Source organism: Doryrhamphus excisus, chromosome 12 (assembly GCF_030265055.1).
Source record: "Doryrhamphus excisus isolate RoL2022-K1 chromosome 12, RoL_Dexc_1.0, whole genome shotgun sequence".
Classification (NCBI taxonomy): Eukaryota; Metazoa; Chordata; class Actinopteri; order Syngnathiformes; family Syngnathidae; genus Doryrhamphus; species Doryrhamphus excisus.
The window spans coordinates 17,815,840-17,830,737 of NC_080477.1; the positions used below are offsets into that span (position 1 = coordinate 17,815,840).

At 43.6% G+C, this 14,898-nt stretch overlaps 1 protein-coding gene across 4 annotated transcripts in view; it reads left to right on the forward strand.

The window, feature by feature from the left end:
* Positions 1–219: 219 nt before the first annotated feature.
* Positions 220–14,898, forward strand: part of LOC131139829 (protein unc-13 homolog C) — a 135,925-nt gene continuing 121,246 nt past the window's right edge. For all 4 annotated transcript variants that reach the window (XM_058089739.1, XM_058089740.1, XM_058089741.1 and 1 more), the window contains exons 1-2: positions 220–712; positions 9,870–14,083. In XM_058089739.1, the coding sequence (XP_057945722.1) occupies positions 10,039–14,083 (4,045 nt within the window). In that variant the 5' untranslated portion in view covers positions 220–712; positions 9,870–10,038. The remainder of the gene's footprint in view (positions 713–9,869; positions 14,084–14,898) is intronic.

Genomic DNA, 14,898 nt, shown 5'->3' on the forward strand with positions numbered 1-14,898 from the left:
TATATATATTCTTGCACAGATTTTCATGGTGCAGGCTTTTCGGGGGGGGCTGTACTCAATATGAGCGCGCCTTTTGCATCCTTCTGAAAGAAGGGTGGTGAGAGAGAGCGAGTGAGTGGGAGAGAAGGGGGAGATGGTGAGGGAGTGAGGTTTGTGCAAGAAGGGAGGGGACAGACATTCTCAAGCCGGGGGAGCAGAGCCTCAGTCTGGGCAGCCAGGAGGAGCAGCAGCAGCAGCAGCATCATCTTGGCTGCAGTCTGCCTCCCCACTACCACCATCAGCACCATCATCACTACCAGCCTGCATCCAGCTTCTGGACTACCCACACCCAGCGCTACGAGCACAGGTGTCAGGCAAGGAGCAAGCCTGGTGGATTTTTTAATTTTAATTTTTATTTTTTTTAAAGAGGAGGGTGGAAAGTGAGCATGGAGGAGGAGAGGCGTGTGCGGAGGGAGCTGCGGGATGCGGTGTCTGACGGGCGCGGAGCGATGCTGCTGTGAGATCCTCCGTGAGCAGGCAGCTGCGCACCGAGCCGCCCTCTATATCCCCCTCCCTCCCGTCCTCCCTCCCCTCCCTTCCTTTCCTTCTTCCCTCTGCTCCCTCACCTCCACTCGCCAGCATCGCCCATCACTGAACGCGGGGACTCGACTCCAGTGGGCTACGCTTACCACTCCAACCACCACCACCACCACTGGCATCAGCTTGGCATAAGGTATTCGGTTGGGGGGGGGGTTCTTCATGCATGTGAATGACTGCCTTCATCCCATGTCTTGTTGTTGTCCCCTCCCCACACACACACCCCTCTCTGTGGCCCTGTCAGCGCATTGATGACATGCTTGCTTTTGAGGCCATCATCATTTTAGTGTGTGGAATTCTGAATCCAAATTGTGCACATGCCTTGCTATACTCCTCCACACCTCCCCTTCCTCGTGCATTACGACACACACACATGCAAGCATGTGAGCGCAATCAATGACACACTCTTCACACAAAATGGTCATATTTTGCTTTGATTTATAAGGAGTGACAATGTGATGTAGCTTGCAGACATTGCAGGCATGCCAACATGATACAGACATCCATACATGAGCTCATCCTATCCTATCCTATCTCGGTGGTGCAAAAAAAAAAAAAAGCCATCATGCACATGTGTGTGCATGCAGCTGTGCACGCCCACATGTGCATTAATCTACACTCATACGACATAATCCCTGATCATGTGCTCTCAGAGACATGACGTAACAACACTGTTTGTAAAAGATTTGCACCGGGATTTTGAATATGCGTGTGTGTGTGTGTATGGGGGGGGGGGGGGGGATGACCCCAATTTAGTGTGATTGTAGAATAGTAAGAAATAGGTTAGCATGCCTCGTTTTTTGTTTTTTTCGTTTTTTTTAAGAGCTGCACATATTGCAAGTGCTCTACTAAGGGAAATGCAGGGAATGGATCCCTGGACATTAGGGAAGCGGGCCTTAGGCATGGCACCGCTCAGAGAGGAGTAGGTGTGGCTGATGAGGTGCTCCCCGTTGTTTCTTTTTCCTCTATGGACTTTTCCCTAGAGTCAAACTGGAGGGGCACTAGGACCACTGGTATCCTTCACACACTAATGCAAGGAAGTCATTTTTGGACTGCTTTGACCTCATAAGTCAATAGCTCTTTTTCCTCCCTCAGCATGGATGATGAATAAGTAATAAATAGTGAGGAGGACGTTAAATTGTCCACAAAGCTAATATAAGATTACATGTTGTTAAGTGCGGAATTTTATTATATGGATGTGCCATTAGGTAAATAAAAAAAAAAAGACATCTTGTTCATTTGTTTTTGGGAGTAAAATAGAAATCTAGGGCACTAGGACCTCTACTCCGCAAGCAACTAATTTCTGGAATGGTTTGATCCCAAAAATCTTTTCCCCAGCATGTATGAAGTACAATGGAGGCTCTGAGGTCGAAAACAATCCGCTTATCTCCTTCTGATTTTGTATTTCAAAACATTTTCCCCGCATGGGAAACAATGGAAGTTAGAGAGTCAAACTGTTGCCATTATACTGTACATTTAAATAATGTAAGTGGAAAAAGAAGTTAACCACTGCCTAATACGGGTAAATAAATAAGAAAACACTTTTTCCAACACATTGTACCTGGACATGTAGAGAGGGAATCACTAAGTAATTGATGTCTTTGATGTTGTGAAGCGTAAAAATAATTTAAGCATTACAGTATACAGTACAGCATTACACTTGGTTCACAGGATGAGACAATACACAAGAATGGGTCTATGAGAACGAGACAACATGGTAATGGTAATGGTTCTATTTCATTTGAACATGCATCAGATTACAATTGAGTGCATCCCATAATCAGTTCACAGTTCCACATGTCCAAAAGGAGTAGGAAGAAGCAAAGCTTATTAAATCCTACCCCTCCATCTGGTACTTTTACAATCAGTAACTGTTACATATGTTCACTTCCTGCTTTCCATAATACAGTTTAAGGGTTTTTTTTTTAAATAATGCACCTCGTACCGAAGTACTTTTGAGAAACGTACAATGGAAAAACAAAAAATATATATAGGTATGTCAAGATATTGTAATCTACTAATTACACTATGTATATGCTACCGGCCCCGCCTCCACCCAAAGAGAAAAAGAAACTGTACAACTGAAAAAAAGGGCTCACTCCATTCATGACGTTGTTTTATGGAACAAACGTACCAAGGTGCTGAAACCAATGCACAGACTGAACCCTCTTCCTGCCTTTTTGGAGGCGGGATATCAAGAAAACAGACACCCATGATAAACATGGCAATATATTGAGGCCGGCAAAATGATATAGTTCACTCAGTGTTACCAACTTGGGGACTTTGTCGCTGGATCTAGCGACCTTCCAACCCTCCTTGATGGCTAGCGACAAATATAGCCACTTTTTTTGGAGTTGTTAGGGATTCAATTTTTTTGTTATTTGGGTGAAAAGTGAAAGTACACATTTTGTGTTGTCAGTGAGCAACTGTGGGTGCTGACAGTAAGATTCTGAGCAACGGTGCCACAGGGATGCCGCTCACGCTGTTTTACATAGAGAGATCTAAAATGCAAATGTTCTAATATATAGCTATGTTCTCAGTTTCTATAACATATATCGACCAGAAGATTGTGGAAAACGTTAGCAATAGTTTCTTACTAAAAGTTGGCAAAACCACTGCATTTTGCGTCAATTGCTGCATAAGACACAATGAATCAAATTCACGCAAAATTGCCAGAAATCGTACAACATGTCTGCATGGTCGTGCTGCCTGTTTTTCTTAATCCGACCTTCAAAAATACAGCGGATCAGCTGCCGATCCTGATTCTGAAGGTTGGATTGTAATGAAGTTAATTTATTTTTAGTTAATTTTTGTACTCAAACCTGCAATAAAAGCCTGTTGTTCCGGCTCCCAAGTCTGATGCTTGTGTGCCTCAGGGAACATTACTGTGACCACTGAAGCATGGTGTCTATTAAAGTGATGATCACTATTTGACAATACACAGTATATAATGGTTGACCCATTAAAAGGCTTTTCGCCTGTTAGCGTGTCACACCATGAAGTCATTCATTCATTCATTTTCTACCGCTTAGCCTCACAAGGGTGGCAGGGGTGCTGGAGCCTATCCCAGCTGTCTTCAGGCGAGGGGCGGGGTACACCCTGGACTGCTCGCCAGCCAATCACGGCAGCACCATAAAGTAATTTCTATAAATAATCACAAGTCTGACTGCAAAATAGGATTTGGACTTGATGCTAACCTAAAAAAAAATCTTACTTCCCACTCCAAATCTAGAATATGAAAGCAAAATGATGGAAATGGAAGGATGTGAAGGAAAATATTTTGGATCTGCCGTTCAAAGGAAGAACTTAAGCCAAGAGTTTTTTTTTATTTTTTTGTAATTATTATTATTATTTTTACTTTGATAATGGAATTAGGTCACATACACATAGTGTTTTCAAACCATTCATCGATGAGTATCAAAGCTTTTCCTTCAACATGTACCGACCATTTCCAGCACTTTGTTGGCTAAGCCAAATTTCAAAGTCATCAGGCCTCATCAAAGCAGAACACGCCATCTATTGATTTGTGTGTGTGTGTGTGTGTATTGCCCAAATAGTTGATTCATTGACAACGTAGCGAGACAATCCTACCGCTTTCCCTTCATTTTGTTCATTTTAATTCACCTCATTTCACTCATTATCTTACTTTGGGTGTCCCTTTTCTTGCTCATTACATTGTGTTATTCAAGTGTGCAGATCATATTCAATTATTGCTCTCGTTTCACTGCACATGCTGCAATACAAGAAACGGAAGAAAAGGAACTCGTTTAGTTCAGATTGTCGGATTATGCGTGGAAAAGGAATTTGGTGTATGTATAATAACAGTTTCTTTTAAGATATTATCAGTGATATCACCATGGATGACATCTTGCATCTTAAAGAGTCCATACTGAAGCCCCGTGTACAGTAATTCCCTGCATCTCTCCCCTTAACTTCAACTCGTCAACCAGGGATTTTAATATTCCATTAACAGTATTGACTTACTTTTTAGGCACCTCGGGGGAAGCTACGACACGCAAGTGCTATCATCGTTTCAGTGAGCAAATGTGTTTTGGCTCGCAGGTCTTGTTTTTTGTTTTGTTTTGTTTGCTTCACTGCTAGGATTTATCCGTGCCTAACCAGGAATGTCTATTTTGGGAGGTGTAAAAAAGCACTCCATATTGGAGGCTTGTTTGGTGGATAATTGCCAATCAACCTGTTCTGCCCTTTGCAGATTGTGTTTGCCCATTTGGTACAGGTGATTAGTGTTTTAGAGGAATACGGTGAATGAGTTAGTGAGGCAAAACAGTAAAGTTGCAGCTGGGCAGTTAAACAGTTGGTTGGCAATAAAGCTCGAGTAGGGTGATTAGTTAATGAAGGTGTGTTACAAACTGGCGATGCCTATTCATGGCTTTCACAAAAATGCCCTACCAGCCACGCCTAACAATTACAGATTATAAACATTCAATTTCTACCGCTTATCCTCACGAGGGTCGAGGTGGGGGTGCTGGAGCCTATCCCAGCGCTCTTCGAGCGACACAACCAACCATTCACACTCACATTCATACCTATGGACAATTTGGAGTCGCCAATTATCCTAGCATGTTTTTGGAATGTGGGAGGAAACCGGAGTACTCAGAGAAAATGCAAGGGGAGAACATACAAACGGCACACAGAGATGGCCGAAGCTGGAATTGAACTCGAGTCTCCTAGCTGTGAAGCCTGCATACTAACCGCCATGCAGCCAGATTATAAACAAGTCAATAAATTTGGTTTACACTGAAGTCCAATTCACTTTTATTCATTCATTCATTCATTTTCTACCGCAAGGGTCACAGGGGGGTGCTGGAGCGAAAGGCGAAAGGCAGGATACACCCTGGACTGGTCGCCAGCCAATCACAGGGCACATATAGACAAACAACCATTCACACTCACATTCATACCTATGGACAATTTGGAGTCGCCAATTAACCTAGCATGTTTTTGGAATGTGGGAGGAAACCGAAGTCCCCGGAGAAAATGCACGGGGAGAACATACAAACGGCACACAGAGATGGCCGAAGCTGGAATTGAACTCGAGTCTCCTAGCTGTGAAGCCTGCATGCTAACCGCCATGCAGCCAAATTTGGTTTACACTGAAGTCCAATTCACTTTTATTCATTCATTCATTCATTTTCTACCGCAATGGTCGCGGGGGTGCTGGAGCCTATCCCAGCTGTCTTCAGGCGAAAGGCAGGATACACCCTGGACTGGTCGCCAGCCAATCACAGGGCACATATAGACAAACAACCATTCACACTCACATTCATATCTATGGACAATTTGGAGTCGCCAATTAACCTAGCATGTTTTTGGAATGTGGGAGGAAACCGGAGTACCCAAAGAAAACTCCACACAGAGATGGCAGAGGGTGGAATTGAACTCGGGTCTCCTAGCTGTGAGGCCTGCGTTCTAACCACTCGAGCATAGTGCAGCCACTTTTATTCAAAAAGTGGTCTCAAGGCACTTTACACATGAGGTACTGTAGGTCCGTGATCACGCTCCTCATAAATGAACCAAGTGAACCCAACATAAGAACACTTAGTAGGCAAGGAAAAACTCCCTTTGGGAAGAAACCTTGAACAGAACCCAGGCTCTGTGGGGCGGCAGTCTGTCTCGATTGGTTGGGTTAGGATAGAAAATAGATTAGGGGGTATTGATGGTAGATCAAGTGAGAAAGCAAACGATTCTTTATCTTAGTCCAAGGAACTGAAGCGTATCAGGAGAATGGCGTCAGTATAACAATATGCTTTAGCACTTTGAAAAAGACAGAAGGTGTCTTCCCCCTCGTTTGATTCAGGTGGATGGTTCCGTCTCAGAGGAACCTGATAAAGACTGTCATTCTACTTCTAAAAACTTTACTTGCAAGTAAGTGTCAATTCCAGGAACACAATGTTCTACTGGGTTGAGAAGCTACTAGAAGCTCTTGAAGATAAACAGGTGCCTCACTGTGTACTGCTTTAAGTGAGTATTTGGAACCAACAGAAGGGTCTTTAATGATTTACTCGGACAACCTATTAACAGGGAGTTACAATCATCCATCCCGGAGGTCACAAAAGAACGAAAAAGCTTTTTCGGCATCTCATAGTAGTGACAGGATCTTTGATTTTTCTTTCGTTTTGTAGGTGAAAAAAAATGCAGTTATTCACACTTGTCATATTTGTGAAGTAAAGGAGAGATCCTGATCAAAGATGCCACCCGGGTTCCTGACTGTGCTGTACGGATTTGTTTGTGTGAGCCAAATCTCCCACGTTTTAACAGCTGCACACAAAAGGTTGAACATTTGTCAAAACATGCACCCCTGCTGTGTTGCCTGTGCCTGTTTTCGAACAAATGCACCACACTGTGGCGCTGTTATTAACACCCAAAGTTTAAATATATCACACATAGTACCTAAGAAAATTGCATAATATTCACATTTCAGAGGCTCAACTCAAAAGATATTTTCATTCATTCATTCATTCATTTTCTACCACTTGCGGGGGTGCTGGAGCCTATCCCAGCTGTCTTCGGGCGAGAGGCGGTGTACACCCTGGACTAGTGGCCAGCCAATCACAGGGCACATATAGACAAACAACCATTCACACTCACATTCATACCTATGGACAATTTGGAGTCGCCAATTAACCTAGCATGTTTTTGGAATGTGGGAGGAAACCGGAGTACCCGGAGAAAACCCACGCATGCACGGGGAGAACATGCAAACTCCACACAGAGATGGCAGAGGGTGGAATTGAACCCTCGTCTCCTAGCTGTGAGGTCTGCACGCTAACCACTCGACTGCCGTGCCGCCCAAAAGATATTTTACATTTTTTAAATAAAAAATGGCGACTCCAAATTGTCCATAGGTATGAATGTGAGTGTGAATGGTTGTTTGTCTATATGTGCTCTGTGATTGGCCGGCGACCAGTCCAGGGTGTACCCCGCCTCTCGCCCCAAGACAGCTAGGATAGGCTCCATTATCCCCCACAACCCTTGTGAGGAAAAGCGGTAGAAAATGAATGAATGAATGATTAATATGCGAAAATAGTTGTTGATTAAATGTATAGTGGATTAATCATTGATTAACTATTGCAGCTTTATTCCCTACTAAATCAACAGTGCCTCTGCTGGTTGCAGCCAATCACCACAATGACTTGAAGGTATCCATTATTAGATCTATTCTACTAAAAAGTCAGAGCATCAGCACTAGATTAGAACTTGATTTCCATCAAAATCGTGAGCCTAATTCCATTTCGACTGCGACGGGTCCTTCTCCCAATCAACAGCCCCAAGGAAATACTTTGCAAATGTAGTTAAAGGACCTCCAAAACCCTCAAAGGTGTTTCTGATGAGGTTGTCTAATAAAACGACAGTGACGTTTCAGATTGTAATAAAGACAGCGATATATCTATGAATGAATACAATCTTAATGACGTAAAAACTCACATGCAATAAGGGCAAAAAAAAAAAAAGAACATTACACGGAGACATCAGTCAAGTACCATCTGTGCTCATACTGTCTCCAGAGGAGGTCAGCTCGTGAACTGAGAAAAGATGTGTAGGTGGACTACGACTGGAGGGGCTTCAGGATGTTTGAAATTGAAAATAGCGGCCCTTGAGGAGTAAAGTTAATGGGTTAACTCGTCACGGAGCGACTAAAAGGTGTCAGGAAAAAACCCTTCAGCAGAATCCAACGTTTTTATTGCAGCACTTTTTTTTCCAGTCTTTTCATGCATAGAATAAGACTTAAAATTCAGCGTAGAGGGGCTGCACGGCGGTCGAGTGGTTAGGACGCAGGCCTCACAGCTAAAAGACCCGAGTTCAATTCCACCCTCAGCCATCTATATCTAGAGTTTGCATGTTCTCCCATGCGTGGGTTTTCTCTGGGAACTCCGACATTCCAAAAACATGTTAGGTTAATTAGCAACTCCAAATTGTCCATAGGTATGAATGTGAGTGTGAATGGTTGTTTGTCTATATGTGCCCTGTGATTGGCTGCCGACCAGTCCAGGGTGTACCCTTGCAAGGATAAGCTGTAGAAAATGAGTGAATGAATATTGCTCCAGACAAGTTAGCAAATACGGGGCGGTCTAGTGGTTAGCGCGCAGACCTCACAGCTAGGAGACCAGGGTTCAATTCCACCCTCGGCCATCTCTGTATGGAGTTTGCATGTTCTCCCTGTGCATGCGTGGGTTTTCTCCGGGTACTCCGGTTTCCTCCCACATTCCAAAAACATGCTAGGTTAATTGGCGACTTAAAATTGTCCATAGGTATGAATGTGAGTGTGAATGGTTGTTTGTCTATATGTGCCCTGTGATTGACTGGCCACCAGTCCAGGGTGTACCCCACCTCTTGCCCGAAGACAGCTGGGATGGGAAGACAGCGACCCTCGTGAGGAAAAAGCGGTAGAAAATGAATGAATGAATGAAAGTTAGCAAATACAATAAGAACATTTCGGATTGCAACAACAGTTTTTGGGAAATATCTCCCGAAAGTTGCAGGCAAATCTCGGAAACCGAAGTAGCGTCATGTGACATCACTGACTCTGAAACTAATTAATAAAATTTCAATCCATTCTTATAAAAACAAACATTTCTAAATCCAAACAGAGCTTGTGTTCATCCACTGTGTTACACAAGTATTAATAATTCCCATGTCTATCATACAGTACATAAGGTACTACAGTACACGCTAATGTGTGCCAACCGTGAGTCTCTGTTTTAAAGCATGTGACATACGCAAGTCACATCCAGCTGGACATCCCGAGACTAATGTGGAGCAGCTGTCAAAAAAAAAAAAAAAAAAACTCTGAATGACACACTTTTGGCTCACTTGGTCAATTTCTCTCTTTGGTATAAACACAGTCAGCGCCAGACTGTTTAAATGTTTAACATTATGTGGCATGACGCCACACGACACCTTTGAAAACCATACAGTCTGCTGCACACGTGTATTATAAACACGTGATTGAGCCCAGCACGGGAGCCATTTCATTCACATCAACATGACTTGGCGGAACAGGTCATTAACTTTCAATCTTTAATTACTTCATAATTAGTTCGCGGTCCTCATTCGAATCAATATATGGAAAGTACTGTACTGCAGCCGACATCATTTGTCTTAGAAAATGTATTTGTGTGTTTGGACTGTCATCACAAGATGAATGCTATTTCACTAGTTTATTTCTTCATTACATTTTTCATTCATTTTTATTGGCAAATTCTTCACCTGAATGAATGAATGGTATTATTACTCTGCCAACAATTTTAATGATTTTTCTCTCTCATTTTCAGGGAGGCATTCTTTGACTGGATTTAAACAAAGCAAACCGGTTGCTTCACAGCGTGGCTTCGCCATCAGAGGACTTGCATTCCAAAAGATGAACAGGGCTCATCGCATCGCCGCTTCTACTCTCCTTGTACTCTTTCTCTGAATAGCAAAGAGTCTTCAGGGTTGCCATCCATGGTTTCTGCCCTAATCAAGATTATATCAGCTTACATTGAAAAGATTTGCAAAGGAATGTTTACAAAGAAATTGGCAAACCCAATCAAGAAGAAAGAGAGAAGTAAAAATAAAGAGCCAAAACCGACCGCAGACTCGCTAGCGCACAATCCGACTTTGACGACCACAGTGAAGACCACAGTCAAAAAGATCTCCAAATGCTCCTCAGCACGTAACATATCGCTGGAAGAAGACGACGGCAAGAACGACTGCTCGTCTCTGTCGCCCACTTTCAGTTACCGCGTGGCTATCGCAAATGGACTCCCTAAAACCGCCCCTTTTTTGAATAATAATAATGAGAGCATATTTCCCGAGGTTCTTTCGATTGACAGTAACTACTCTGACACACTGAGCGACACGAAGCCTATCCGGAAACTGGATGAGCATAAATCGCACACTATGCCAGTAAGACGGAACCGGAAAAGCCTCATCAGCTTGGCGCCCTCTGATGGGAGCTCTGAGGGCGAACGAGTGGAGCGATCCAGTCTACACACTCTCCGGCTGGGTGCTCTACGCAAATTGAGAAAATGGAAAAAGAGTCAGGAGTGTGTTTCCTCGGACTCCGAGGTGAGCAACTGGAGAAAAACCCTGGGTATCCGCAGCAAGTCCTTGGACCGTGCGGGACGGCAGCAAAAGAGCTCAACCCTGGAGCCCGGCTCCTCCTCGACGGGTTGCATCAGTCAGACGCAGGATGTCATGGAGATGATTTTCAAGGAACTGCAGGGGATCAGCCAGATCGAGACAGAACTTTCTGAGCTACGCGGTCACGTAAACGCCCTAAAGAGCTCCATTGATGAGATCTCAAGCAGCGTGGAAGTAGTTCAGAGTGAGATTGAGCAATTACGCTCCGGGTTTGTCCAGTCAAGAAGAGAAACACGTGATATCCACGACTATATCAAACAAATTAGCCACCAGGCGAATAATTCAACCTTGCGTTTTCTCAACGTTCCGGAAGAAAGGTCAGAGAAAACAGAACATCTTATATATAAATTACTCAAAGACAAAATGGGTCTCATCGACGCCCATAAAACCATTAAAATCGAGCTTGCTCACAGGTTAGGACAACAACGAGAATGTTCGAATGCAAAACCCCGTCCTATAATAGTTATATTCGCCACACCTCAAGATAGAGATTTAGTCTTGAAAAAATGCTATAAACTTAAAGGAACCGGTATTACAGTTTCCACTGATAGCTTAACTCATGACGGAAAAGAGAGAAAGGACAAAACAATGGCCTCCTCACAAACCTACGAAAGTATGGATATAAAGGTATCCGGGAAGGATAAGGTAGTAGAGAGTGATGACTGGGATTCCATGGACAGCGATAAAGAATTAGATGAATTAAGCAGAAATAAATATGCAATGGTGATTTCAAAACCTGCTCACAAGAGTAAATCAGAGAAAAGGCGATCCCATGACCATAGTCGGTCAGCGGGGGAGGAAGCAGGCTACTCAGGTGCGGTACACTATGCCGATGAGTCGTACTATGACCCCGACAAGCACGGGAAGGCTTACTATTCCGATGTGACTTCCGGTTGGCTCTCTCAGAGTGACTATTCCACACCTAAACTCAGTCGTTCCGAATCAGACTGCTCCAAACTTTGCCAGTCGTACTCTGAGGACTTTTCCGAGAGCCAGTATTTCACACGGGCTAACGGCTGCTCGCTGTTGTCCTCCTCAGATCAGGAACTATGGCAGAGAAAACAAGAGGATATGGCCTCCTCTTGGTATGCTACCACCACTCATGAGAATCAACCTTATGAACACAATGAGATGGAGACAACAGAGACAGTTGATAGTGGAGTCAGCAATGGAATGGTGTGCATGTCTGGGGACAGAAGCCACTACAGTGGCTCTCAGTTGTCTCTGCAAGCAGATCTGTCACCTTGGAAAGACTGGCATCATACCGAGCAAGGAGCAGATTCTGGCCTGGAAGCATCCATAGAGGTCAGCAGTCCGTTTGATCCGTCAACCATCCCTGGTTTTCCGGAGAATATCACAAAATGCCAAGAAGTTGACTTACAATTTGAAGGGGAGGAGGAGTTTATGATGCTGGACAGAGAACCCTCTCTGCCGCCAATAACCACTCACATAATTCCTCCCATCTTAGAACGAGAGTCTATCAAAGCACCTGTCCGCCAGTCTAAAGACAGTTCCAGGGTGACACCAAAAGAGAGTGTAAAAGTACCCCCGAAAGACATCTCTAAAACGACAAACAAACAAACCAAACCTGCATCGAAAGATGAAACCAACAAAATACAAGTCAAGGAAAGCACAAAAGTGACTGCAAAGATTTCAACTAAATTACCAACTAATGCAACTCCAAAAGATTCCGTAAGAGAGAGGAAATCCACAGCTAAAGAGACCCTTCAAGCCCTCCCCAAAGACAGCCCAAAACCTACGACTAAACACCCCTCGAAATCCACGGTGGAAGAATCATCTAAAGTACCTTCTAAGGTAATCTGCAGTGAAACCGTTAAACTGAGTAAAGCAGCTCCAAGAGTTGGCCAAGCAATGACTCCGAAAGAAAGCCCAAGGGAGTCACCAAAAGAGAGTCCTAAAATTACTCCAATAGTGAGTCCGGCCTCCACGCCCAAAGAGTCCCCTAAAGACTCCCCAAAAGAATCCCCAAAACAGTCACCAATCGTCAGTGCTAAAGAATCCCTACAAGTGGCATCGAAAGAGGTTCCAAAAGTTCCTGCAAAGGAAAATAACCACGAACCTACAAAAGTACCCATAAAGGACACAACTAAAACACCACATAAGGAGACTAATAATAAAGTGGTCCCGAAAAAGGATTCTAGCCTTAAAGAGACGCCGGTAACATCTCCAAAAGAGACCTCTAAGGTGCCTGTCAAAGAAACACCTAAAGCAGCCCCACCTCAAGTAGTCTGTCAAGATGCCCATAAAGAGGTTCCTAAAGATACCTCAAAGCAAGCATCAAAAGCAGTCCCTAAGGAAACGTTTCCTGAAATAGATGTAAATCACAGCTTTCACCAAAATCAAGGTAAATCTACGACAATGTACCGCAGTCAAAGTGAGATCCGAGCGGAGAAAGTGGAAGAGGTTCCCAAATCATGGAGTAGTAGGCTCAGTATAGACCTCAGTGAGAAGTCATTCGGTTTTGGCTTTGGTTCTACACTCCAAAGGGCAAAATCAGCTCTGGAGGTTGTGTGGAAGTCCGGTCCTCAGAATACTCCTCCGCCTCCTGCAGAAGAACCTGCAAACTCTTCGTCATCATTCATGGGGCGTTTCCGTACACTGTCCACCTCGACGAGTAACAACTCAGCCTCCACGGTGGACTCACCTACTCACAAAGAACCTGTTTACTACAAAGCAGAAGAGGTTAAAGTAGCTTCGGAGGAAGAAACTGCTGAACAATCAGTTGACAATGAGACACACTACGTTGAGGTCATGGAACAGGTACTGGCAAATTTGGAAAACCGGTCTAATGCCAACGAAAGTGAAGACCTCGCACAGGAATGTGAGACTTCTCAGGACAATGATGTAAATAAGGACGTTCAGCCCTCTCAGGACAATGTCCCTCAGGATGTTGACACCGCTGAAGATTTTAGCTCGACAAGATACAATGACGTAAGTCAAGAGGCGCATGTCTTGGAGTACGACTGCAGTTTGGACGAGCAGTATGACGAGGAGTGCAGCGAGGAGTATGAAACCAATGTGACTGAGGACACGGTTGAATATGATGCCATGTTGGAATATTTGGATGTGGAAGAACCGGATGAGACCGAGGACAATGATATCACCGAGGAAATGGAAGAGGCAGATGAGGAGATCGAAGAGATAGAGGAGATATTTGAGGAGGCTGTTGAGGCGTCAGAAAAAGTGGAGGAGCAGCAGGATATGAATGAAAACAAAAATATTCCGGAGGAGAAGCCTGCGGAAGCACCACCGAAGAAGCGGGTACGACCGACATTTAAGGAGGCTGCTCTGAGGGCCTACCGGAAACAGATGGCTGAACTGGAGCAACAGATCCTGGCAGGAGGTAGGACTTGATTTGTTTGTAACATTTTAACAAAATACAGCTTTAAAACCTTCTGGGTTCACATCATTTTTGTTGTGCAGTACACATTTCTTCCTGTGCATGTCTTTTTACTCTGGGTTTCTACTTAAGTTACCTCCCAGAGTCCAGAAACAGTTAGGTTCATTGAGACTGTACATTGTCATTAGTTGCAGATGTGAGTTTAAATGGTTGTTTGGGTACAGTCACCCTGTTACTAACTTGTGACCAGTCCAGGGTGTACCCCACTTATAGCCCAATGTCTTTATTGCCTTTATTTACCATCTATTTGTATGATTAGTAATAACTATAACAGCAATCTTCACTCACTAAATGTACTGCAAAAAAGGTCAGTAAGGATAATTCATAATGCCGCCTCCAGAGAATACACTAACTCCTTATTTCTAAAATCACAAATACTTGCTGATATAGTTAATCTATAGTTAACTATAGTTAATCTAAACAGCTAAAATAATGCATAAGGCTAAAAACAACTAATTACCTAAAAATGTCATCCAATACTTCTCTCCAAGGGTTAGGGTTAGTGAAGAGAAATATGAGAAATATGATCTCAGGGAAGAAGTACATTTGAAACACTTATATGCTAGGACTACGTTAAAAAGCCAAGGCTTTTCAGTATGTGGAATCAAACTATGGAATGGATTGAGTAAGGACCTCAAACAATGCACAACGATGAGCCAATTCAAGAAACAATACAAGCAGTTGATGTTTGCTAAATACCAGGATGAAGAGTCTTGAACCAGTCATGATGTGCTATATATATCACTATATTGACACTT